The sequence below is a fragment of the Elephas maximus genome, chromosome 6, assembly GCF_024166365.1.
Source record: "Elephas maximus indicus isolate mEleMax1 chromosome 6, mEleMax1 primary haplotype, whole genome shotgun sequence".
NCBI classification, from domain to species: domain Eukaryota; kingdom Metazoa; phylum Chordata; class Mammalia; order Proboscidea; family Elephantidae; genus Elephas; species Elephas maximus.
Window position 1 is genome coordinate 113,759,841 of NC_064824.1, and position 27,102 is coordinate 113,786,942.

A 27,102-nucleotide genomic window follows, 5' to 3' on the forward strand; every position below is an offset into this window, starting at 1 on the left:
CCATGAAGACCCTATGGAGCACAGTTCTACTCTATAACATACGAGGTCACCACGAGTCAGAATTGTCTTGATGGCAACTTTTCTTTTTTTTTTTTTTAATTATCCTTACTAGACATTTTACAGTTTAGTTTGTATCTTCAGTACAGTCTTAACTGGATTCTTACAATCTGATGAGCCCATAAGACAACTAAGGCTCCCAAAGACGACTTGGCCTTGATGATCACAAGGCTAGTAAGAAATTCATTCACCCCTCTTTCTGTTAACACATGAAGCACATATCAAGCCTAGACTACAAAACCATGGAAGAATTAGAATTAACTATAGTAAGCATCTTTCAGTGAAAATGGACGTGTCTTGGTCTATAACCTAAAGTTTATTCTTTTTTAATACTGAGACAGTGAGACAGGACCAGGCTGGAGCAGGGCCAGTTGCCCACCACCCCTCAACATAACCAAAAAAAAAAAAAAAAAAAAAACCCACTGCCATCGAGTCGATTCTGACTCACAGCGACCCTATACGACAGAGTAGAACTGCCCCATAGAGTTTCCAAGGAGCGCCTGGCGGATTTGAACTACCAACCTCTTGGTTAGCGGCCGTAGCACTTAACCACTCCACCACCAGGGTTCCCCTCCCTGCCCCTGGCATATAGGCTGAGAAAAAGGCAAGCAGGACAGAGAGTGGATTAAACAACTTGGTACAACCATAATCCACCTCCTGGAAAGTAGAACAGAACACACAGGCCCTGTGGGGCAAACTGTTCCAGCTGAGGGGTGGTACCAACTGAAATGGTCCAAGATGTTGCAAATAAACTGTTAATATAGTTCTAGCAGGCCTTGACAGGTGCAGAGTGTGTGCAAAAGAAGTAAAAGCAACCACTGTTTGTCCTTCCTGTGCCCACGGAAGGGGATAATGTGACAAAGGGAACCAGTGTGCCTACATCACAACCCATAATGAGTTATGTCAAGGGGAAGCAAAGGACTTCCACCTTGAAGAAATCCTGCCTGCACACCTATATTTGCCTAACCCAACCCTTTCTCAGAAATCTCTAAACTTCTGCCCAGAGTACCTCATGAACAAACATTAAAACCCCTCCTCCTCTCCTTGTTGGCTCCTAGGCAAATCAGTGAGACAGTCTCTCTGAAGGTTCAAGCCCTTACTGTCTCCTTCTGCAAGCTGCTGGCAAAATAAATCTGCTTGTGTGACTCCAGGCTGCCCCAATATCCATGTTGTTGTTGTTAGGTGCTGTCGAGTCGATTCCAACTCATAGCGACACTATGTACCAGAGAACAAAACACTACCTAGTCCTGCACCATCCTTACAACCATTGTTATGCTTGAGCCCACTGTTGCAGCCACTGTGTCAATCCACCTTGTTGAGGGTCTTTTTCTTTTCCGCTGACCCTGTACTTTACCAAGCATAATGCAGTATGGGACTTCTCCTGGGACTGATCCCTCCTAACAACATGTCAAAAGCATGTAAGGCACAGTCTTGCCATCCTTGCTTCTAAGGGGCATTCTGGTTGTACTTCTTCCAAGACAGATTTATTAGTTCTCAGTAGTCTTATTGGGCAACACAAATCCTGTTCAGTTCAAAGGAGGAAATGGCCCTCGGTAACAATACGTATGGCAATATTCCAAAGGGCTTCTACAAAATCAGTTTTATTCCATATTTTCTCTTTCCATTAACTTTGTTTCTACATTTTCATCCCATTGAGCCCCTTGAGGACAGTGACTAGGTGATATTCATCTCTGTCTTCTGACACTCCATTTCTGCTGTTCAGCCAGAATGAACTCAATAAATATTTATTGAATTGAACATTTGTAATTCACATGTAGGGAAAATGTCTAGTACCTAAAAAAAAAGCTACTGTTTATTTTCCTCTTATCACTAAGTCTCAAAATTATTTTCTTCTTTCTCTGGTTTCTATTCTCTAGAAAACTCAAATGGTGACTAGCCGGGGAAATTTGCTTTACTGCCAGCTATCAACCTTGCCTCTTTTCATACTAAGTTGGCAAACATGCTCCAAAGATACTGTGATAATCTTCATATATTTTCTTCAACATACGAGAATATTCAGAACAGAGTTAACCTACTCAGTGAAAACGCAAAAGTTCTAATTTTAGCCAGTAAGTATTTTTTGGAGTAAGGAGGAGACCGGGAGAATTAGAGAGGAGAAGAAGAAAAACAAAAATAAGTATTAGTGTGTGGGTAATGGAAACCCCGGTGGCATAGTAAAGTGCTATGGCTCCTAACCAAAATGTCGGCAGTTCAAATCCACCAGGCGCTTCTTTGGAAACTATGGGGCAGTTCTACTCTGTCCTATAGGATCACTATGAGTCGGAATGGACTCCACGGTAACGGGTTTGGTTTTTCGGTTTATGTGGATGCTGAGAAAATAGACTCCTTCTATAGCTATGAAGCCCAGAGTAAAAATTAAGGTCTAGGCAATATTATTATTTTTATTATTATTATTATTTGGTAGCATAATTCTAATAAGAAACATAAGACTTGTGTAGGCAACAGTATGTATTTTGTAGCAGTTGTAATTTCCAAAAAGAAACGAATGTGTTCAGTTTTGCTTTTCCGGTGTTTAATGAACTAAGAAAAGTAAACTTCCCCCTTTTAACAGTTATCTTCACTCCATTTGTGGCAAAATAATATTTACAGATTTGTAAAGAAGCCACAATTTGAGGCAATTTCACAGCGTGGAATCTAGAGCTCGAACGTCTAGGTAGCAGTGGGTTTGGTTTTTTTTTTTTTGGTTGTCTTGAACACGTGAACTACACTTTATCTGTAAGCCTTTTTTCTTTTTAAAATCTGTTAAAACGGGAGGATGGTAGATGATAGCCGACGCCTTTACAGCTTTGACGCTCTAAGCACTATTGCTCTTTGTTTTTCTGTATCGCTTTGAACACTTATCTGCGTTCCAGTCTCTGGGGGACAAGGAATCGGCTCCCACGCCCAGAAGATCCCTCCAAACTCAGGTCGGAGAGTAAACCAGCTGGAGCCCCGGCCCGCCCTCTCCTCCGGCCCCGAGGCTCGGATTTTAAGTCGGACATTGAGCAGGGCGGGGCGGGGAGTGGGCGGGGCGCGGGAGTGGGCGGGCCCGTCACGTGACCCGTCAGGCGAGCGCCGGGACTTTCCCGGCTTCCGGAGCGCGACCGTCTGGGCCGCACGCCTCCCTGTGCGCGTGGCTCATCGCCGCTGCTTGCCGCTCGGCCCCGGACCCTCCGCCTGCAGCCATGGCCCCCAGCCAGCTCGGTGAGCCCCTGCGCGCCCCTCGCGGAGCGGCGTCCCCCGCGCCGGTGCCACGCGGACCCCTCACCCCGGCCATGGCGGCGGCCGGGCGGGAACTGCGGGGCCCGAGGCAGGGTGCGGGGCCGCGAGCGCGCCACCCTCCGCGCCCGGCTCCGCTGTCCGCCCGCGCCCTGCCCAATCGCGCTTCCAGTTCCCGGCGGGCCCGGGGCTGGGCGGCCGCGGCTGTCTGACTTGGGGGAGGCCCAGGCTCTAGGCCCGGGTAATGTGGGCCGAGGTGTGGGTGGCCTCGGAACCTTCAGTTTCCTGAGAACACCACCTCCACCGCTCCCTCCTAGACCTTGGAGGACGTCGTGCAATGTACTTTAAGTAATGAGAAATAATGTTTTCTGTTGCAGCGTTATTTAGTGTCTCAGACAAAACTGGCCTTGTGGAATTTGCCAGAAACCTAACTTCTGTTGGTTTGAATCTGGTTGCTTCTGGAGGCACTGCAAAAGCTCTGAGGGATGCCGGTCTGACAGTCAGGTAAGGTGGCAAGTTAGTTTTTCAGTTGAATCCAGTCATTCGTTGAGAGTGCTGCATGCTAGGTACAGTGAGTTCTTCACTCCTCCCAACAATGATGTGAGGTAGGTACACTACCCACTTTATGGAAGAGAAGAATGGGGCTCAGAGAGATTTAGTAACTCCTCTGCAATTTTAGAGTTAAGTAGGTGGGAGGGGAGGGGGCAGTAGTGGCTCAATGAGAGAATTCTCACTTCCTATGCTGGAGACCTGAGTCGGAATTGACTCCATGGCAATGGGTATGGTATGCGGGAGACCCAGGTTCCAGTCCAGCCAGTGCACTTCCTGCAGCCACCGCCCATCTGTCAGTGGAAGCTTGCATGTTGCTATGGTGCTGAACAGGCTTCAGCACAGCTTCCAGATTAAGACAGACTAGGAAGAAAGATCTGGCAATCTATTTCTGAAAATCAACCAGTGAAAACTGTGTATCATAACTGTCTGATCCCATTGTACGTACGGTCACCATGAGTTGGGGACCAACTCAACAACAGTTACCAACGGCAAGGTGATAGAGGTAGGGTTTAGAACCCCAGTAGACTTTGATTTTAGAGCCCTCCTTCTTACCCACTTCCTGTAACAAAGTAACTGGGCCATTTGTCCTGCAAGAAAAGTTTGTTATAATTCAAATGGTTCATTTTGACTGGCTACATAGTGAAACTGCTGGTATGATGATTCAGATCTTCTGCTTTTAGATTCTTTAGTAACCATCTGTAGGTACAAATCTACCATTCATTCCCTTCTTCATAAACCATTCAGTACCTGTGTGTTGATAGGTGCTGTCAAGTCAGCTCTGACTCATAGCAACCCTACATATAACAGAATGAAACACTGTCCAGTCCTACGCCATCTTCACAATCGTTGCTATGTTCGATTCCATTGTTGTAGTCATTGTATCAGTCCATTCTTCCTCCTTTTTGCTGACCCTCTACCAAGAATGATGTCCTTTCTCAGGGACTGGTCTCTCCCGATAACATGTCCAAAGTATGTGAGATGAAGTCTTGCCAGTCTTGCTTCTAAGAAGCATTCTGCTGTACTTTTTCTAAGATTTTCATTCTTCTGGCAGCCTGTGATATATTCAGTATTCTTCACCAATACTGTAATTCAAATGCATCAATTTTTCTTAGGTCGTTATTGTTCATAGTCTAGCTCGCATATGCAGCGATTGAAAACACCATGGCTTGGGTCAGGCACACCTTAGTCCACAAAGTGACATCGTTGCCTTTCAACACTTTAAGCAGGTCTTTTACAGCAGGTTTGCCCAAAGGGATATGTCGTTTGTTTTCTTAACTGCTGTTTCCATGGGCGTTGATTGTGGATCCAAGTTAAATGAAATCCTTGACAACTTCTGTCTTGTCTTCGTTTGTCATCATGTTCCTCATTGGTCCAGTTGTGAGGACTTTTGTTTTATTATTGAGGTGTGGTCCATAGTGAAGACTGTAGTCTTTAATCTTCACTAAGTTCTTCATGTCCTCTTTACATTCAGTAAGCAAAGTTGTGTCATCTGTATATTGCAGGTTGTTAACAAGCCTTTCTCCAATCCTGATGCCACATTTTTCATATAGTCCAGCTTTTGGAATTATTTGGTCAGCATGCAGATTGAATAAGTATGGTGAAAGTATACAACTCTGAGGCACAACTTTCTTGATTTTAAACCACACAGTGTTCCCTCGTTGTATTTAAATGACTGCTTCTTGGACTATGTACCAAACCAAAAAGCCAAACCCATTACTGTCGAGTCAGTTCCGACTCATAGCAACCCTATAGGACAGAGTAGAACTGCCCCATAGGGTTTCCAAGGAGCGCCTGGTAGATTCGAACTGCTGACCTTTAGTTAACAGCCATAGCTCTTAACCACCGCACTACCAGGAGTTGGTAGTCTATGTACAGGTTTGTAGTAATGAGTACAATTAAGTGTTCTGGAATTCCCATTCTTCATAATGTTATCCATGATTTATTATGACCCACACAGTCAAATGTCTTTGCATAGTCAATAAAACACAGGTAAACAAACATCTTTCTAGTGTTCTCTGCCTTCTGCCAAGATGGATCTGACATCAGTGATACCCCTCATTCCATGTTGTCATCTGACTCTGGTTTGAATTTCTGCCGGTTCCTGTCAGTGTACTGCTGCAACTGATTTTGAATGATCTTCTGCAAGTTTTTACTTGAGTGTGATATTAACGATATTCAGTAATTTCCACATTCTGTAGGATCACCTTTCTTTGGAATGGGCATTCTTACATCGATCTCTTCCGGTCTGTTGGCCAGGTAGCTGTCTTCCAAATTTCCTGGCATAGATGTGAGCACTTTCAGCATTGCACTCATTTGTTGAAGCGCCTCAATTGGTCCGTCAATTCCTGGAGCCTTGTTTTTCACCAGTGCCTTCACTGCAGCTAGGACCTCTTCCTTCAGTACTGTTGGTTCTTGGTCGTATGCTACCTTCTGAAATGGTTGAACATCGACCAATTCTTTTTGGTACAGTGACTCTATGTATTCCTTCCATCGTCTTCTGATGCTTCTTGCGTCATTCAATATTTTGTTTATAGAATCCTTTGGTATTTCAACTTGAGGCTTGAATTTTTTCCTTCAGTTCTTTCAGGTTGAAAAATGCCAAGTGTGTTCTTCCTCTTTGATATTCTGTAACTCCAGGTTTTTGCTCATTTCATTATAGTTCTTTGTCTTCTCGAGCTACCTTTTGAAATCTTCTGTTCAGCTCTTTTACTTCATTTCTTCATTTGCCTTAGCTACTCTACATCCAAGAGCAAGTTTCAGAGTCTCTTCTGACATTCATTTTGGTCTTTTCTTTTTTTCCTGTCTTCAGTGATCTTTTACTTCACGTATGAAGTCGTTGATGTCATCCCACAACTTGTCTGGTCTTCGGTCATTGGTGTTAAAGGCGTCAAATCTATTCTTGAGATGATCTCTAAACTCAGGTGGGACACACCCCAGGCAATACTTTGGCTCTCTTGGACTTGTTTTGATTTTCTTCAGTTTTAACTTGAACTTGCACGTGAGCAGTTGATGTTCTGTTCTGCAGTCGGCCCCTCTCCTTGTTCTGACTGGTGATATTGAACTTTTCCATCGTCTTTTTCCACAGATGGAAAGATTTGATTCTTCTGTATCCTGTCTGGTGAGGTTCACATGAATAGTCGCTGTTTATGTTGGTGAAAAAGGTATTGTCAATGAATAGGTCGTTGGTCTTGCAAAAGTCCTATCTTGTGATCTCTAGTTTTGTTTCTGTCACCAAGGCCATGTTTTCCAACTGCTGTTCTTTCTTTATTTCCAACTTTTGCATTCTAATCACCAGTCATTATCAGTGCATCTTGATTGTATGTTTGATCAATTTCAGGTTGCAGAAGTTGGTAAAAATCCTTAATTTCCTCATCTTTGGCATTAGTGATTGGTACGTAAATTTAAATAATAGTCACATTAACTGGTTGTCTTTGTAGGTGTATGGATGTTATCCTATCACTGACAGTATTGTACTTCAGGATAGATTTGGTATGTTCTGGAAATGGAGCCTTGGTGGTGCATTGGTTAAGCTCTCAGTTGCTAGCCTCTAAGTCCTTCAGCTCTGGGAGAAAGATGTAGCAGTCTTCCTTTCTTAAGATTTCAGTCTTTAAAACCCTCTGGGACAGTTTCTGCCTGGTCTTATAGAGTCCCCATAAGTGGAAATCAACTCAACAGCACATAACAACAACAGGTGCTGGGAAGAGGGATTGTGCAAAGGTAGATCACGATGCCATTTCTGTTTTTAAGGAGCTGGCATTCTAGTGGGGCGGGGGTAGAGGGTGTAACTCTGCTAAACGGTAGAAGATGAAAATGTCCCAGGGCTGCGATACTGAACTTCAGTGAGAGCTCAGGGAGGACACACCCGCCCCTAAAGTACATTTTAGAAAAGGAGTCGGGGACCTGCCTGCCTTTGTTACCATGTGGGATATTTTGCTATATGCCCTGTAGGAACATATATATATATATATATATAAAAACAGAAACCTGTTGCTGTCGAGTCGATTCCAACTCATAGCGACCCTGTAGGACAGAGTAGAACTTCCCCATAGAGTTTCCAAGGAGTGCCTCGTGGATTTGAACTGCCGGCCTTTTTTTTTTTTAATTTTTATTGAGCTTCAAGTGAACGTTTACAAATCAAGTCAGTCTGTCACATATAAGTTTATATACACCTTACTCCATACTCCCACTTGATCTCCCCCTAATGAGTCAGCCCTTCCAGTCTCTCCTTTCGTGACAATTTTGCCAGCTTCCAACCTCTCTACCCTCCCATCCCCCCTCCAGACAGGAGATGCCAGCACAGTCTCAAGTGTCCACCTGATACAAGTAGCTCACTCTTCATCAGCATCTCTCTCTTACCCACTGTCCAGTCCCTTCCATGTCTGATGAGTTATTTTGGGGAATGGTTCCTGTCCTGTGAACTGCCAGCCTTTTGGTTAGCAGTTGAACTCTTAATAACCACTACACCATTAGGGTTTCTATAGATCCATATAAAAAATTTAGGGGTAGGTTATTACCTTTTTTTTTTTCTTTGTAATCCTGTTCCTGAATTTGGCAGGTTCAGATGATCAGGGTGTCTTACCTTATTAATTAAATCAATACTTTGTATATTTTAAAGTCCTTTTGAATCTTTTTTGTATGTGATTTTTGTAGGAACCCTATGGCTCTTTTCTGAAGAGCAGTTGGATGAGAATCTGAAGTCCAGACCTGCATTCTTTCCATTGGGTCACTCTTGTAGTAGTTGGGGGTTTCTTTAAGCAAGGTCCTCTTCTGTGTCCTCTTCCCTCCCCTACCTCCACCCCTTCTCAAATGTTGTATTGTGGGATCATTTTGGCCACAGTCAAAAGTAATAAACCTGCATGCCATGTACCCATCACCCAGTTTAAATACTTACCAACTGCCCGGTCTTACTTGATTTGTACCCCTACTCACTTCCCCCTACCCTCCATTATGGTGGCATCCTTTTTTTAAAAAAAATAATTTTTATTGTGCTTTAAGTCAAAGTTTACAAATCACGTCAGTCTGTCACATACAAGCTTATATACACCTTACTACATACTCCCATTTACTCTCTCCCTAATGAGTCAGCCCAGTCCCTCCTTCCAGTCTCTCCTTTCATGACCGTTTTGCCAGTTTCTAACCCTCTCTATCCTCCCATCTCCCCTCCAGACAGGAGATGCCAACACAGTCTCAAGTGTCCACCTGATACAAGTAGGTCAGTCTTCATCAGCATCTCACTCTAACCCATTGTCCAGTCCCTTACATGTCTGATGAGTTGTCTTCGGGAATGGTTCCTGTCCTGGGCCAACAGAAGGTTTGGGGATCATGACCATCGGGATTCTTCTAGTCTCAGTCAGACCATTAAGTCTGGTCTTTTGATGAGAATTTGGGGTCTGCATCCCACTGTTCTCCTGCTCCCTCAGGGGTTCTCTGTTGTGCTCCCTGTCAGGGCAGTCATTGGTTGTGGCTGGGCACCATCTAGTTCTTCTGGTCTCAGGATGATGTCTCTAGTTCATGTGACCCTTTCTGTCTCTTGGGCTCATAGTTATTGTGTGACCTTGGTGTTCTTCATTCTCCTTTGATCCAGGTGGGTTGAGACCAATTGATGCATCTTAGATGGCCACTCGTTAGCATTTAAGACCCCAGATGCCACACTTCAAAGTGGGATGTAGAATGTTTTCATAATAGAATTTATTTTGGGTGCCATCTTTTAAAAAAAAAAAAAAGCTGGGGGGGTGTGTTTCTCTCACTGTTAAAATGTAAGAGTATTCACTATGAATGGTGCATGTAGAACCCAGCACAGTAATTGTTCATTTAGTAGAATGTAACCAAGTTGGAGAGGGGTATTTTGTATCTATTTACTCCTGTAACCCTTAGGGTAACTTTTTGAGGTAAGCTGTGCCGCTATATTTGATAAGGAAACTGAGGCACAAAGAAATTAACAATCATGCAGCTAGTAAGGGTGGAGCCAAAATGTTAGCCCAGGAAATTAACCACAGCCTTAAGTGTGGTGAGATGAACTAATGAGATTTTAATCTGTGACTTATTTCCAAAGACTGCAGCTGTACAAGTTCTTAGGTAGAAAAGTATAGAAAGCTTTGTAATTATTCCAGATGTTTAATTCTAAGAATAATTATGCCTTCTGTAAGTTTTTTGTGGTAAATGGAGAAATGTTGAAGTTGTAAAGGATTTCATTTTACTTGGATCTACAATCAACACCCATAGAAGCAGCAGTCAAGAAATCATACATTGGGCAAATCTGCTGCAAAAGATCTCTTGAAAGTGTTAAAAAGCAAAGCTGTCACTTTAAGGACTAAGGTGCACCTGACCCCAGCCATGGTGGTTTCAGTCACCACATATGCATGTGAAAACTGGACAGTGAGTAAGGAAGACCAAAGAATTGATGCCTTTGAATTATGGTGTTGGTGAAGAATGTTGAATACACCATGGAGCACCAGAGGAATGAACAAATCTGGGAAGAAGTGTAGCCAGAATGCTCCTTAGAAGCCAGGATGGTGAGACTTTGTCTCATGTGCTTTGAACATGTTATCAGGCGGGACCAGTCCCTGAAGAAGGACATCATGCTTGCATGGAGCAGGAGGATCAGTGAAAAAGAGGAAGACCCTCAAGGAGATGGATTGACACAGTGGCTGTAATAATGGGCTGAAGCATCACAACGATTGTGAGGATGGTGCAGGACCGGGCAGTGTTTTGTTCTGTTGTACATGGGGTCACTGAGTCGGAACCGACTTGATAGTACCTGACAACAACTAAGTTTTTTAGTAATTGTCCTCAGTTGGGGAAACCAGATTTTATTTTCTGAATCCCAGGAAAGGGAATTTTTAATTTGAAACCACAATGTTGCCAGTTGGTCGGTTTTCGTTGGAACTATGTATGTCCCTCGGCTGGCAGCGATGGGATGTCGGCAGTTTGAATCCGCCAGGTGCACCTTGGAAACTCTGTGGGGCAGTTCTACTCTGTCCTATAGGGTCGCTATGAGTCGGAATCCACTCGACGGCAGTGGGTTTGGTTTTTTTGGTATGTATGTCTCTTTAGTAGGAGAATCTAACCAGAAAATTATATATTCCATTGCTGGAATTTGCTGCTTTAAAAATGTTCATTATTAAGGTAAAGGCAATATATCTTTATTGTAAGAAATTTGAAAAGTGTGGAAAACTATAAAGAATTAGTAAAAATACCTTCTAATTCTGCTAAATACTTTGATGTATCTCTTCCAGTTTTTTATGAGCGTATTACTTTATTTCATAGCTTATACAGAAGATAGTTTTGCTTCCTGCTTTTTTTTCTCACTTACATTTCATGAGCATTTTTTCACATCATCAAAGTTTATTTGTGTAATTCTGCTAGAGAAAGTTTATGGGTACTTACTTGTGGAGGTCAATTTAGTCATACAGATGAGTACTTAAATATAGTCTTTTCATTTGCCTCTTTTGTTGTCTTATCCAGTAATTTTTATTTATTTATTTATTTTTCTCATGTAAAACTTCTTCCCCATGTCTAACTTTTACGTAGTCCGTTCCATCAGTCTTTTTGTTTGATGCTGGGAAAGCATTGCTCGCATATATAATTTTGATACTTACTTTGATTTTTTTTTTTTTAATGCCGTTGATCCATCAGGAATTTATTTCTTTGTGGGCTTAAGTTATTCCAGCAACGCCACCATTTTGCTAAACAATCCTTTATTTCCCCATTCATTTGATTTATCAAAATTTACGTTCATCATAGAATTGAATTCTCATTTCTGTTTCGGTATGTTTCTGAAATAAGACTATTTTGAATGCTTTTTCTTATGGTAATGCTTTTGTCAGCTTGCGGAATTTCTTCTCAGTTGAATTTATTTAATGTTTCATTTGTACAGCTTATGATGTGATTTGTGAATTCTCCGAAAATTGTAAATAATTGCTCTATTAATCACTAACTGATTCTCTCAGAACATGCATCAGTTAGGAAATGTGACTTTTTTTTTTTTTTTTGAAAAGCAGAATTTTGGGAAACAAGTGTAGCGAAAGACTTAAATTGGAATGGTTTTTTTTGTTCAATTCAGGCTCTGAAAAAAATCACTTAATGAGAACAGTAGACTTAATGTTGTAAGGTGCTTTGATAGAGTGTAAAATACCAATTCAGCAGAAAGAGTATCAGTTTTTTTTTTGTCTGTTTTCAGAGATGTCTCTGAGCTGACAGGGTTTCCTGAGATGTTAGGGGGACGTGTGAAAACCCTACATCCTGCGGTCCATGCAGGTAAGTGGTTGGTAGCTTTCACTTGAAACCCTCAGTGGTTTTCAGGAATCTTTTAGTAGATTACTTCATAGAACAAATGAGGAAAAAAAAAAAAAGATCATAAACGCCACAAAAATTTATCTGTGTGGTATAATGGTTTTGTCACACTTGCTGCCAAAGTTCATAATACATTAGAACCTGTTTAAACTCTAGCTTGTTTCATTACATGATGGATTCCGATTGTTTTCCTGTGCTTGCTTTTAGTTCTGACCTATGATAACTTTTTAGAATATATTTTGCTCTGCGTTTACTCAAAATATTTAGGTTTTATTTAGCCTTAAAAGACTTTTATGGCAATTCAGATATACAAGAATGCATCACAATGTAACTGACTTTCAAAAGAATTGTTTTAGAAAGTGCTTTACTTTTGTCCATTCATCTGAGACAGCAAATTGCATATAAACCAAGGTGTCAAGAAACAGGTATATTGCCAACTTGTCAGTTGCAGTACAAGTAGGTAGAATAAAAGATGGCAAGACCAAGTATCATCAGACCAGCCATTGACTTAACAGGAGCACGTAGACTGTAATAGAACTGGCAGCAATTATGTGAAAATTCTTTTTACGTTTTTTTACATTTGCTCAAGAAAAGGGGAATCAAGAACTGATGCAAGAAAGTTTTTAAGTACACTCTAATTTTTTAGCTTTCTGTGCGATAGCTCAGCTGTGTGTTTGATACTCTTAACTAGGTAGTGTTAGCGGCTTTGACTTGATTGATGGGACTATATGGGAAAGAAGTACCTCTTTGTGGCTTGTTTTTTCAACATAATACTTTGTTTAACTTTGTTAAACTAGGAATCTTGGCTCGTAATATCCCAGAAGATAATGCTGACATGGCCAGACTTGATTTCGATCTTATAAGGTAAGAATTTGAAATTGAACTTCTGACAGTTTTAAGAACCAAAGACAAAAAAATCTGCTAAACTTGGCGTCCTGTTTTTTTTGATCCAAGATCAGCATTAATTTTAGTTTCCTGGTCTCTTACTGTAAAGGTTCATTGAATACCTTCTGTGTGGCACTGCATGTGTGTAAGCATTTTGGTTTTGCAGAGCGTACATTACCTATATACCACCTTAAACTAAACACAACTGAGGTGCGTTCTGGCTGCGGACTGTAAATAGGTATTTTGGCAGAGCTCTCTTCCCTCTTCCTGCTTCCTTTACTTGAAGCATGGCTCCCATTAGTTCTTGAAACATTTTATAATGACTGCTTTGAAGTCTGTTAAATCTGACTTTGGACCCTGAGCATTTCTTTTGCCTACCTTTTTGCTGTTTCTTTGCATGTCTTGCAGTTTTTTTTTGTTGAAAACTGGACATTTTGGGTAATATACTTGATAGTGACTCCCTTCCCTAGTCTGTGGTACTTTTGTTGTTGTTTGCTTGTTTATTTTATTAGTGACTAAGCTAGACTGTTTTAGTGAAGTCTGTTTCCCCCACAGAGCCCTGATGGCACAGTGGTTAAGAGCTCAGCTGCTAACCAAAAGGTCAGCAATTCAAATCCACCAGGCACTCCTTGGAAATCCTATCAGATAGTTCTACTCTGTCCTATAGGGTCCTGTGAGTTGGAATCAACTCGACAGCAGCGGGTTTTTTTGTGAGGCCTTTGGTGTCACTCCTCAGAAGGCACACCCTTGGGCTTGTTCACAACCACTGTGGGTTTGGTTTTAACAGTGTTCTCTTTGACTGTGTCTTTCCCGGGTCTCTCTGTTAAGCTGTGTCTCTCATCCATCTGTTAAAATAAAAAACCAAACCAGTTGCTGTCAAGTTAGTTCCAACTCGTGGTGACCCCACATGTGCAAAGTAGAACTGCGCACCATAGCCTTTGCAGTGCTGTGACCTTTAGGAAGCAGATCGCCAGGACTTTCTTCCAAGGTGCCTCTAACTGCCAGCCTTTTGGTTAGTAATCAAGTACTTAACTGTTTGCACCACCCAGATTCCTATCCATCTGTCGTGAGCCATCGAGTTGATTCTGATGGGGTAGAACTGCCCCATAGATTTTCCTAGACTGTAATCTTTATGGGAGCAGATGGCTAGGTCTTTCTCCCATGGAGTCGCTGGTGGGTTAGAACCACCTGCCTTTCAGTTAGCAGCGAAGCACTTAACCATTGTGCCACCAGGGCTCCTTATTTCCTAGGCTTCACTAATTATCAGCTGATTGGCTCTTCTGTTTTCCACAGTGTCCTGGGACATCTGCATTTGTTCCAGGTAAACTCGGACAAGGGTAGTTTTTAAAGCCAGTCTTTTAGGTTTGTTCTGAATTTAGGAGACTTCTTCTTAGCTGTCTCTTTCCCTAGTTCTCTCTGGTGAACTAGCTAGCCTCTCTCAGCTCTTAGATAAGAATAGCTACCAGCCTCTTCTTAATTGCTTACTGTCCAAATATCCACAGTTGTCAAGAGTGCCCTTAAGCTCACTCTGTTAAATAAAGTAAATTCTTTTACAGTAGAGTTTTAGAACTCTGTGTTTTTATGTACTGCCTCTTTCTTATGACAAAATTTATGAGCCACACTACCCCATATGCTGGAGGACACGGTAGCCTCTGGTATTAGCTTGATTCTGCTGCCATGAAACTTTGGCCCTGTGAGGGAGCTGGGGCTAGGGTGATCATGGTCATGGTTTTCTGGGTCTGTTGCACTTGAAAGTAAAGACTCTATCCTGTGAGTGGGAGGGACCTGGGACCTCTCATCTGCAATAACCAGGAATTTAGTCCCTTCAGCTCTGATTTGGAGAGGTGAGAAATGCTGGCAGCTTGCCTTTCTGATGAGACACTGAGTCTGTTGATTGGCAGTTGGGGGAAGAAGAATCTGTTTTTCGGCAACTGTTCCTCGAAGGGCACTTTGGTCAAGCTTGTCTGCAGTGAGGGGAGGGAGCTGGTTGTGGCTCAAGTGTAACATTCTCAATGCCCTTATCAATTATTCGTAGATTTGCTTCAGTGTTTTTCAATTGTTGTATGCTTAAAGATTTTCAGTCTTTTAAGTTTTCTTCAGTTATGCTTGTTTTACTGAGGAGCCTGCTTACAAGTCCTTACGCTGCCAACCAAGAAGTGCAACTCCATTTTACCGGTTTTTTTTGGATTGCTTCCATATTTTTAATTGTTCTTTTGGCCTTCCTATTACCTTCATTTTGTTGTTTGACCTCTGAATGCAAAAATCTTGTGAAGCCCTTTGAAACCAAATATTTGATCCGTTGTTTTTCATCATTGTACACAATCCGTAGTCTGTATGTTGGAAGTAGAACACGAAATCGAATGTCCTAGATAGCAGTGATCACGTTCCAAAGTGTAGATGTTGTCTGTAATCTTGTATTCCACATTTCTGTTAAAAATTAAAAAAAATTTTTTTGATGCCTTCATAGCAGAAACCCAGTTGTTGAGTCATTTCCAATGCTTGTGACCCCACGTGTGTCAGAGTAGGCCTGTGCTCCATAGGGTTTTCAGTGGCTTATTTTTTGGAAGTAGATCACTGGGCCTTTCTTCCAAGGCACCTCTGAGTGGATGCAAACCTCCAGTCTTGTTTACCTACATTCTACAATAGTAGAAGGCCCAGACTTCTTAACATAATTTTTTAGAATGCTAAAATATCTATCCCACAGTTGGTTTTTGAGGCCTTTATTGTTTTTTTGATTATGCTGATAGTTACAGTTTTTCTTGATAGCTGTCAACTACGTGGAGTTTTTACTGATAGCTACATTCCTCTTTGTTTCAGAGTTGTTGTTTGTAATCTGTACCCGTTTGTTAAGACTGTGGCTTCTCCAGATGTAACTGTTGAGGCAGCTGTTGAGCAAATTGATATTGGTAAGTTGTTATTGTTGTCAGGTGCCATCAAGCCGTTTTCGGCTCATAGATACCCTGTGCGACAGAGTAGAACTGCCCATGTGGGGTTTTCTTGGCTATAAGGGTTTTCTTGGCTATAATCATCATGGAAGTAGATTGGCAGGCCTTTCTCTTACGGAGCTGCTGGTGTGTTGGGACCACCAAGCTTTCAGTTACCAGCCAAGCGCTTAACCATTTGCATGATCAGGGCTCCTTATTGGTAAGTTGGAAAAACCATATTAGCTGATAGGCAGAATAGAGAATTACTTAAATTTTAAGTGAGACTTTATTTTGATGTTCAGTATTGAGGGTCTAGAAGATAGGTACTTGTCCCAGGATGACTCTGATTCATCAGTATTTTATAAGCTATTTTTTTTTTTTGGTGTGTGGAAATTCACCTGTGCTGTTTTTTCTTATTTTTTTAAGATTATAGTGGACATATGTGCACAGTGTATTTGAAAGAGATTAATAAATGGATGTGAAAATATAAATCATCATTTGTTCTTCAAAGGTGGAGTAACTTTACTGAGAGCGGCAGCCAAAAACCATGCTCGCGTGACAGTAGTGTGTGACCCAGAAGACTACGCGGCGGTGTCTGCAGAGATGCAGAGTTCCGATAGTAGAGACACCTCTTTGGAGGCTAGACGCCAGTTAGCCTTGAAGGTGGGGACACGCTTTTATAATATTATGAAATGACAACCATCTAGTGCAGTGTTTGCCAAGCCAGATGGTGTTCATTTCTTGCTAGATTGTATCACCTACCAAGACTGCTTGAATCTGCTCTCCTTTTGTTAAAAATAGAGGTACCAAATACTATTCTCTCAACAAAGATTGCCAGAAAATTGAAAAGGGAGTAATTCATTAAGCCATTCAGTGTTCCTTGGTGTCTTTTGTCTGCATGTTGGGAGGGGTGCAATTTGCTGTGAACCACCTAAAATCATCTTGCCTCCTCCACTTTGGGAAAGACTGCTAGTGTTTAATAAAACTTTACACTTTTTGCAGGCATTCACTCATACGGCACAATATGATGAAGCAATTTCAGATTACTTCAGAAAGCAGTATAGTAAAGGAGTATCTCAGATGCCCTTGAGGTATGGAATGAACCCTCATCAAACGCCAGCCCAGTTATACACACTGAAGCCCAAGCTTCCCATCACAGGTACAGCCTGAGTGTTCGGTCACCTGGTTTGCTGCGTCTGAGTATGTGTGACTCTATGTGTTATATCTGATGAGCTTTACATTTAGAAGATAAATTTACATAATACCTTTTAAAACCATCTGAAGTTTGAGATGCCAGCTGGTAACATTCCCTACGTTTGTGGAATGACTAATCAGAAACATGACATTTTGCAGAAATTTCTCCTTCTAAAAGTTAAAACGCAGTTATTATTTTATCTCAGATACTGCCTCCTCAAGGTTTCTATTTCCCGTTTAGACTCTGAGGTAAAAAAAAGTTCCCATATACTTTCAGTTTCCTAGTTTTCGTTAATACTGTGTAAGAGTTTTTGTTCCTTGCCCTTTATTTTAGTGTGTTTTTCCTTCTTTTGATGTTTAAAGTACTGTTTGTGGGAAGACATGGCAGAGGAAGCCCAGGGCACATAGATAAGGATCTCCTTTAGGAGACTGATCAGGCTTCTCAAAGCACAGGCTGTGGACTTGTTTTCACAACAAAAGGGGCAATGGTAGTAATTACAAAGTGTTTGCTTGTTTGTGTGTTTAGGAACATAATTTAAACAAGAATAAAAATGGAGTATTTGTGTGTGTGTGATCTTAATAACTGGTTTCTTGGGTTGGAAACAAGGATTCCTATTTGTTTCAGCTATTTAGTAGATTCAGCAACTTTCAACATTTCTCTGTAGCACTTTCTATTGTCTATTCCATTAAAATTTTGGTATGCGAAGGACACTGGTACTCTTCAAGGTGTTTCAGAAACCAACAGTTTTCTCCGTTTATCTCATTTAGTATAAAGTGTTATGTAGAGGTGAGGGAGTTATAAATAGGGGTCTCATTTTAGTTTTGCATGTTTCATGTCTTGTGGGATATTTTACTTTTATTATTCACTGTGTCTTGCCTATTTTGTTTCTTGTCTGCATCCCCCCGACTAGACTATAAGCTCCATGAGGACAGTCACTTTTTTTGAATAGGGTATTGCATTATCCACTGATATATCCCAGCAGCATTGTAGTCACTCAGTAAATATTTGGCAGTTTTATTTTAAAAGTAACTACTATCCATGATAACACATAAAGGAAATAAAAATATGAATTTCTTTTGTTTTTAATTAGTGACCCACTATTTTTTATGTGGAGCCCTGATGGCACAGTGGTTCAGAGCTCGACTGCTAACCAAAAGGTCGGCAGTTCAGATCCCCCAGTGGCTCCTTGGAAACCCTATGGGGCAGTTCTATTCTGTCCTATAAGGCTGCGATGAGTCAGAGTCGACCCACTGCCAGCGGGTTTGGTTTTTTTTTTGGTTTATTTTTTGTATGTGGTGAGCTTCATACAAATACTTCTTCACAAGAAATATTAGCTCCTAGAAAAATCTTTCCTAAGTTAAGAAAATAGATTGTGAAAAACTCTGAGGTTGCAGTCTTCTTTATCATTGATTTATTTTTCAATTGGCTAGGTTTGATTCCCTAGTAGTACACATGTGTGTGCATATATATTGATGTGTATGTGCCCTTTTTTTTTTTTGAAGGACTTGAGTTCATCTTGTTGTGTTTTTATTTTATAAGAGTTGTACATACACTGGACCTCTTTGTGCTTCCTTGATAAGGTATGTGTGTATTTTTGTATGCAGTTCTAAATGGAGCCCCTGGATTTATAAACTTGTGCGATGCTTTGAATGCCTGGCAGCTGGTAAAGGAACTCAAAGAAGCTTTAGGAGTTCCAGCTGCCGCCTCTTTCAAACATGTCAGTCCAGCAGGTAAGGCACTGTGCTCTGGAACTTAAAAATGAGTCTCTCTTTAAAATTTTTTAGAAAATTAACAACTGCTAACAGACACTTAGACACTGTATAAAGTCTGAACGCATTTTTGTCAAGTCTGTTGGTAACAGTATCAGTATAGTAATACATGATAAAATCTGAAAACATAATCTAAAGGTGTGTATGTGTATGTATCTACACATATATATACATACTAAAATTGTGTGACTATTGGGAGAGAAGAAGATCAGGCAGTAGTTTTTTGCAGTGGAAACATGAAAGTTTAGGAAATGGAACTGAGATGGCTTAATGCACAATAATTGAAGTCAGTATATTTTCTCATGATTGGAAATAAAAATGAGTGGTTGTAAAGATGCGTTCTTCAGAATTGAGAATCTAGACATAATTGCATCCATATATGAGCAGTTGATATTTGATAAAGGCCCTAAAACAGTTAAATGGGGAAAAGACAGTCTTTTTAACAAATGGTGCTGGCATAACTGGATATCCTTCTGCAAAAAAATGAAACAAGACCCATACCTCACTCCATGCACAAAAACGAGCTCAAAATTGACCAAAGACCTAACTATAAAATCTAAAACGATAAACATCGTGGAAGAAAAAATAGGGACAACATTAGGAGCCCTGATACATGGCATAAACAGTATAAAAAACATTACTAACAATGTAGAAGGAAAACTAGATAACTGGGAGCTCCTAAAAATCAAACACCTATGCAACCCTGGTGGCGTAGTGGTTAAGTGCTACAGCTGCTAACCAAGAGGTCAGCAATTCGAGTCCACCAGGCACTCCTTAGAAACTATGAGACAGTTCTATGGCAGTGGGTTTGGTTTGGTTTGGATATGCTCATCAAAAGACTTCACCAAAAGAGTAAAAAGATTGCCTACAGACTGGGAAAAAGTTTTTAGCTATGACATTTCCGATCCGCACCTGATCTCTAAAGTCTACATGATACTGCAAAAACTCAACTGCAAAAAGACAACCCAGTTAAAAAATGGGCAAAAGATATGAACAGACACTTCACTAAAGAAGACATTCAGGTAGCTAACAGATACATGAGGAAATGTTCACGATCATTAGCCATTAGAAAAATGCAAATTAAAACTACCATGAGATTTCCTCTCACTCCATCAAGGCTGGCATTAATCCAAAAAACACAAAACAATAAATGTTAGAGAGGCTGTGGAGAGATTGGAACACTTTTGCACTGCTGGTGGGAATGTAAAATGATACAACCACTTTGGAAATCGATTTGGTGCTTCCTTAAAAAGCTAGAAATAGAACTGCCATATGATCCAGCAGTCCCACTCAGAATATATCCTAGAGAAACAAGAGCCTCTACACAAACAGATACATGCACACCCATGTTCATTGCAGCACTGTTTACAATAGCAAAAAGATGGAAGCAACCAGGGTGCCCGTCAATGGATGAATGGATAACTAAATTATGGTATAGTCACACAATGGAATACTATACATCAATAAAGAACAGTGAGGGATCTGAAACAGTTCATAACATGGAGGAATCTGGAAGGCATTATGCTGAGTGAAATTAGTTGCAAAAGGACATATTGTATAAGACCACTATTACAAGAACTCCAGAAATAGTTTAAACAGAGAAGAAAATATTCTTTGATGGCTACGAGAGCAGGGAGGGAGGGAGTGTGGGAGAGGGGGATTCACTAATTAGATAGTAGATAAGAGCTGTTTTAGGTGACGGAAAGACAACACACAATGAAGATGAGGTCAGCACAACTGGACTGAATCAAAAGCAAAGAACTTTCTGGAATAAACTGAATGCTTCAAGGGCCAGTGTGGCGGGGGCTGGGGTTTGGGGACCATGGTTTCAGGGGACATCTGGATCGACTGACATAATAAAATCTATTAAGAAAACATTCTGTATCCCACCTTGGTGAGGGGCATCTGGGGTCTTAAATGCTATCAAGCTGCTATCTGGGATGCATCAATTGGTCTCAACCCACCTGGATCAGGGGAGAATGAAAAATGCCAAGGACACAAGGTAATTACGAGCCCAAGAGACAGAAAGGGACACATAAACCAGAGACTACATCATCCTGAGACCGGAGGAGCTAGATGGTGCCCAGCTACAACCGATGACTGCCCTGACAGGGAACACAACAGAGAAACCCCTGAGGGAGCAGGAGAGCAGTGGGATGCAGACCCCAGTTCTCGTAAAAAGACCAGACTTGATGGCCTGACTGAGACTAGGAGGACCCCGGTGGTCATGGCCCCCAGACCTTCTGTTGGGCCAGGACAGGAACCATTCCCAGAGCCAGCTCTTCAGACAGAGATTGGACTGGACAATGGGTTGGAGAGGGATGCTGGTGAGGTGTGACCTTCTTGGATCTGGTGGACACTTGAGACTATGTTGGCATCTCCTCCCTGGAGGGGAGATGAGAGGGTAGAGGGTGTTAGAAGCTGGCGAAGTGGACACGAAAAGAGAGAGTGGAGGGAGGAAGCGGGCTGTCGCATTAGGGGGAGAGCAATTGGGAGTACGTAGCAAGGTGTGTGTAGGTTTTTGTGTGAGAGACTGAATTGGTTTGTGGGCTTTCACTTAAAGCACAATAAAAAATTTTTTTAAATGTGTTCTTATGACACTTTATCTGTAACTGTTTATAGTCATCGTGTATGATAACTTCTGTTCTTGTGTTCACATTAACTCCACAACTTAGTTATCTCTCTCCCCAGATCTGCTGACACTCCAGTGCATAATTATTTCTCAGAGGTTTATTGCATGTTAAAATGATGTGAACGGCGAGGAAATAATCGGTGTGAGATATCAAGCAGGACAGTGAGAGAGTCCTTAACGAAGTGAACTAACCTCGTGCACATGGCTGGTACTGACAAGCTTCAGACACTTGCTCTGTGTTTTCAGAGCTAGAGCATAGAGATCCCGCCGCATTCACCCTCCTCTGCAACTATATTTTTGGGGCTCGTTTGGCCAGAGAGATTTTTGTTTAATTTGCACAGGCACTAGAAATTACGGTGCATAGACTAGGTGTTAAGAAAGATGTTGTCTTGATTTGAGAGGTGACAAATAGTAGCTAGAGTTTATTAATTATTTTACGGGTCTCTCCACCAGGCGCTGCTGTTGGAATTCCACTCAGTGAAGATGAGGCCAAAGTCTGCATGGTCTACGATCTGTACAAAACCCTTACACCCATATCAGCTGCATATGCTAGAGCAAGGGGTCAGAAGACTAATAAGAGTTTTTTGGCTTTTAGAGAGAAAAAGCAATATTTTATCTTAAATAGAAATGTTCTTTACCGTATTTTTACTCAAATAACATGTGCCTTCTACATTTGTTTGCCAACCATGCCTCCCTCCATGAAGTATTTTTAGAAGGGCTCTATGTAAATGTTTTTTACAGCAACATGTGAAAAACAGTTGGCGTTTGGTGCTTAGAAAAATACCTTGGTGGGGAGGGGCTAGGTCGGCAGTCGTAGAAGGTGCGTGCTATTTGCATAAAAACGTAGTGCATTGTAAGATTTCATGTTGCCATTAATTTCTTTTTTATTAACACTTGAGAATTATTAGATCAGTGCCTTGAGATAAATTTGTATGTAAAAGAATGTGTTAGTATCTTAATCTAATGGAAACAGTTGGAATTTGGTACATATTTCAGATTAGGCTGTTTAGTACATTTGTATTTAATGTGACTGAAATTGTATGTTTATTCCAACTATACTAAATTTGCTTACATATTCCAGAAGCATTTAATTCTTGGTTTAATAATCTATAAATCTTATTGTAACATTTATGGAAGATTTTTGAAAGCACTGATGTCATAGTTTACTTTCTAGAACAAAGTCCAGCAAACTGTAACCCGTGGGCCATATCCAGCCTGCTGTATGTTTTTGTAAATAGTTTGATTGGACTATGGCCATGTCCTTATATATATGTACTGTCAGTGGCTGCTTTTATACTGTAACTGCAGAGCTGAGTAGTTGCAATAGAGGCCTTAATGGCCTACAAAGCCTAAAAAGTCTTTGCTATCTGGCCCTTCATAGAAAAAATTTGCCGATCTCTGCTCTAAATTACCCTTTTACTGATTATCTCAGTTAAATGGCTTATTGATCTGTTACTTTAAAATTTAGGTAAACAGTAAGGTTAGACTTCGAGAAAAGGATTTTATATGATCCCATTGGGATTTTAAAAGCATCTTTTTCTGCGTGAGGATGATTTGTGATAAATACCTTATTTTAATTTTTATTCTCAGGGGCTGATAGGATGTCTTCATTTGGTGATTTTATTGCATTATCTGATGTTTGTGATGTCCCTACTGCCAAAATTATCTCCAGAGAGGTTAGTGGCATTCTTGTAGTTTGATCCATGTATAAGTGGTGCAGTGATTAAGCTCTCGGCTGCTACTGAAAGGTTGGTGGTTCGAACCTACCCAGCGGTTCTGTGGGAGAAAAACCTGGTGATCTGCTCCCATAAAGATTACATCCTTGAAAACCCTGTGGGGCAGCTCTGCTCTATCACATGAGGTCGATATGAGTCCAAAATGAGACCGTACCTAATAACAACTAAGTGATGATCCATTTTTATTTGTTCCTACTTCACCGTTCATTGAAACCACAACCTGCAATATTTGTATTTGTACCAGTGTCAGATTAAATTTCTCATTTTGAATGTTCGTATGTTACATAGAGCATGAATCTTTGACCTGAATTATAATTTTGAGATTTAGTAAATCAGTGGTCTCAAATCGGTATTTGGCTGTTAGGATAAATCTAAGTTTTTATTTACATATTCTTTAAATGTTTTAAATTGTCTAGTAGTTGTTATTTTAATGCCCAAATTAATGTATCCTAAGAGCAGAGAATGCCATCTTGGATGGTGATGTAATGAACCTTGTTGTAAACCTTCACAGGTCTGTAATAAAAGAGGCTATGTAATGGGGAAAATAATTAACTACTGTGAAAAATTAAGCTTTGTCAGTTGAATACCAAACAAGCAAGCATTCCGAGAAGGCATGGGTGAGCCTAGGGGGGACAGACAGAAAGAAAAAGAAAAAAAGGAAGGTAACTCAGATAGCTTGGGGCGGGGAGAAACAGAGATGAAAGGGTGTGTGTGGCTTGACAGTGTTTTTTTGGTTTGGGTATTTTTCACATGAACATAACCACCCTAGCCACAGTGGAGCAGATCTGCTGAGTTACAGGTTACAGCAAGGCTTTCGAGTGTGAAGCTATGACATTTGTATTCTCAGAAATAAAGTGTAAACGTATAATTTAATCGCTTTGTCATGTTGTTGAGTTACTTGGCTTGCCGCAGGTCGCTTAATCAGGTCTGCCAGCGCTGGTAGCTGGTACTAGAACACACCCTCTATAGTACTCACCACCACCCCGTGAAGACAGTAGTAGGACACAGTTTTTCTTCCTGAGGAACATGTGTTAAAGCAAAATTAAACATCTAAAGAATATTCATAAATTTTTGGTTATACTGAAACAAGCAAAACCTTTGAGAGGACAGCGATTGAAATATTGTCAGTTATTGAGAAGTATAAAAAACTGTGTTATGTAGGACTGTATTCCCCAAGTGCAATATTTTCATTATCTAATTGGTTGGAGGTAGAACCAGAAAATGTTGCTGCATTATTTAAAGACAGATAACTGCTATGTTCTGTGCTTTTTTTTTTTTTTAATAGAAATGAACTAATTTTTAATGTATTTACAGGTTTCTGATGGTATTGTTGCTCCAGGATATGAAGAAGAAGCCTTGAAAATCCTTTCTAAAAAGAAAAATGAAAACTACTGTGTTCTTCAGGTAAGTGCCATTCATGTCTGAAAGGGTAATTTGCTCTTAGGTTTTGTGTCTCTTTTCCCCGCTACTTAAGTTAGTTTCTCTTTGTGCTGACAGTCTTCTAATTTTTATTGCAGTTTCTTAGTCCTTAATCTTGCTTATTTAATCCTGCTATATTGCTATTATTACTAATTTTGGCGTTAAAAACAGCTTCCTTGTTTTTAGTTTTTTCTTAAATGAGTAATATATTTACATGGTTTCAAATTCCAAAGGTATTAAAAGTTATATGGTGACAAGTCCTCATCATCTCATTCTGTCTGTCACCTTTTTTCTTGTGATTGTTTTGAATTTTTTGCTTATGCTTCCTGAAAGTCTATACATATTCATCAAATATTTGCATTTTTCCCCTACATAAATGCACCCTGCAGTCTTCTAAGTTGATCCCATATATATACGTGTTTTACCTAGCTGGCCATGAGTCTTGACCTTGCAATGAATAACCTTGCAATGAATAACCTAGGAAAAAAGTCCTAGGAATGACAGGACTGGGTCACAGGGAATGAGCATTGGTAATTGTATAGATACTGCTCTAAGAAGTTGAACGACAAATTTAATGACAAGATGGGAATGTGTAAGGATGCCTGATTCCCAGCACCACTGCCATTACTCTATCCTTAAATCTTTCCATCTTTGCAGTTGGATAGATGAAAATGGCATATCATTGTACTTTTAATTTCTCATTACAAGTGAGGTGAACACCTTTTCACATTTAAGTGTTTATTTACTTTTTGAGAACTGTCTGTCCATATTCTTTCCCTATTTTTCTATTAGGTTGTTGAGATTTTTCCACAGTTTATTACGTGAGATAGATATTTTTCTCCTTTTGGTAGATTTTAGGAGCCCTGCTGGCGCAATGGTTTAAGAGCTTGGCTGCTAACCAAAAAGTCAGCAGTTCAAACCTACCGGTGGCTCTGCAGGAGAAAAGACCTGGTGATCTGCCCCCTTAAACCTTACAGTCGAGGAAGTCCTGTGGAGAAGCTCTGCTTTGTCACATGGGATTGTTATGAGTCAGAATTGACTTGACAGCACACACCAACAGCATGTGGATTTACATTTGTAACTAATTGTTCAGTCTTTCAGTACTTCGGGTTTTGTGTCCTTCTTAGGAAGCCTTTCCCATTCTGCATTTAAAAACATTCTCTCATCATTCTTTCTGGTACTTAACTAGTTATATAAGTTTAATTTTTGACATTTAAATTTTCATTTGGACCTGTGCAGTGGTAACGTATATGCTGTCATTCCTTTTTTTTTCCCTAATTGTCTCAGTTGTCTGATTTTTATTATTTAGTAAAACCTTTCTCATCCTCACTGATTTAAAATGCTGCCTTTATTTTACACCAAATTCTTGTATAGGTGTGGGTCTGCACTGGGTGTTCTATTCTGTGTATTTTTTTATTGACGTGCCAATCCCATAATGTTCTAATTGCTGTAGCTTTAATATCTGATAGGGATTGCTTGTTTTTTAGAATTTACCTGGCTATTCCTGATAGATTATTGGCAGATTTTATTTTTGGGTGAATTTATAATACCCTCCTTCCAAAATGAATATATAAAGCAAAAAAGGCTGGAGGAGGAGCCCCTCTTAAACATAACAAAATATTTCAAAGAAAAGTTGGCAGTTTTCTTGTGATCATGGGGACTTTACATCAGTGTGATGTTCCTTTAACATTGGGTCTGGTGTACAACTTTGTTTATAATTAAATGTTTGACATGTAAATGAAAAAGTAGAGATGTAAATGTATTGCTTTTAACTTTTTAAATTTGTATCTTAGATGGACCAGACGTACAAACCAGATGAAAATGAAGTTCGAACTCTTTTTGGTCTTCGTTTAAGCCAGAAAAGGAATAATGGTGTCATTGACAGGTCATTATTTAGCAATGTTGTTACCAAGAATAAAGAGGTATGTTTGAATATATCTGCACTGAGTATTAATAACTTCAGTAGGTCTATCTATATTATAAGCTTATACACTTATTAAAAACCAAAACCAAACCCACTGCCATTGAGTCAGTTCTGACTCATAGCAACACTATAGGACAGAATGGACTTGCCCCATAGGGTTTCCAAGGAGCTTTTGGTTAGCAGCTGAGTTCTTAACCACTGGACCACCTGGGCTCCTGTACACACCTTTTAGAACCCATATTTAGAACTGGTTGATATGTAGATGGGCTGGTTCATCTTTGAGTTGTTGAGTAAGCCAGGTATCTATAAATAGATAAATAAATAGCCATATTACCAGCTTTTGCATGTGTACCCTGTGTATCATATCTTCAATTATACAGGAATGGGATCATGTCTATAATTCTGTTCTGAAACTTGGCTTTTATCCCATGCGTTAAGCTACAAATGTTTCTGTATCAGTATAGATTCATGTCTTTGAAAGGCCACATGGAAGTCTGT

The 27,102-nt window shown here is 40.4% G+C and overlaps 1 protein-coding gene across 2 annotated transcripts in view; it reads left to right on the plus strand.

Annotated features, from left to right (window-relative positions):
• The first annotated feature begins 3,132 nt into the window (after positions 1 to 3,132).
• Positions 3,133 to 27,102, plus strand: part of ATIC (5-aminoimidazole-4-carboxamide ribonucleotide formyltransferase/IMP cyclohydrolase) — a 34,100-nt gene continuing 10,130 nt past the window's right edge. Inside the window, exons 1-12 of one of the 2 annotated variants that reach the window (XM_049888089.1) lie at positions 3,133 to 3,261; positions 3,654 to 3,780; positions 12,008 to 12,084; positions 12,918 to 12,984; positions 15,823 to 15,911; positions 16,441 to 16,592; positions 16,932 to 17,088; positions 18,729 to 18,854; positions 21,979 to 22,086; positions 23,116 to 23,201; positions 24,576 to 24,665; positions 26,474 to 26,602. In XM_049888089.1, coding sequence (XP_049744046.1) covers positions 3,243 to 3,261; positions 3,654 to 3,780; positions 12,008 to 12,084; positions 12,918 to 12,984; positions 15,823 to 15,911; positions 16,441 to 16,592; positions 16,932 to 17,088; positions 18,729 to 18,854; positions 21,979 to 22,086; positions 23,116 to 23,201; positions 24,576 to 24,665; positions 26,474 to 26,602 — 1,227 coding nt within the window. In that variant the 5' untranslated portion in view covers positions 3,133 to 3,242. The remainder of the gene's footprint in view (positions 3,262 to 3,653; positions 3,781 to 12,007; positions 12,085 to 12,917; positions 12,985 to 15,822; positions 15,912 to 16,440; positions 16,593 to 16,931; positions 17,089 to 18,728; positions 18,855 to 21,978; positions 22,087 to 23,115; positions 23,202 to 24,575; positions 24,666 to 26,473; positions 26,603 to 27,102) is intronic. The other variant, XM_049888090.1, reaches the window with a different exon arrangement.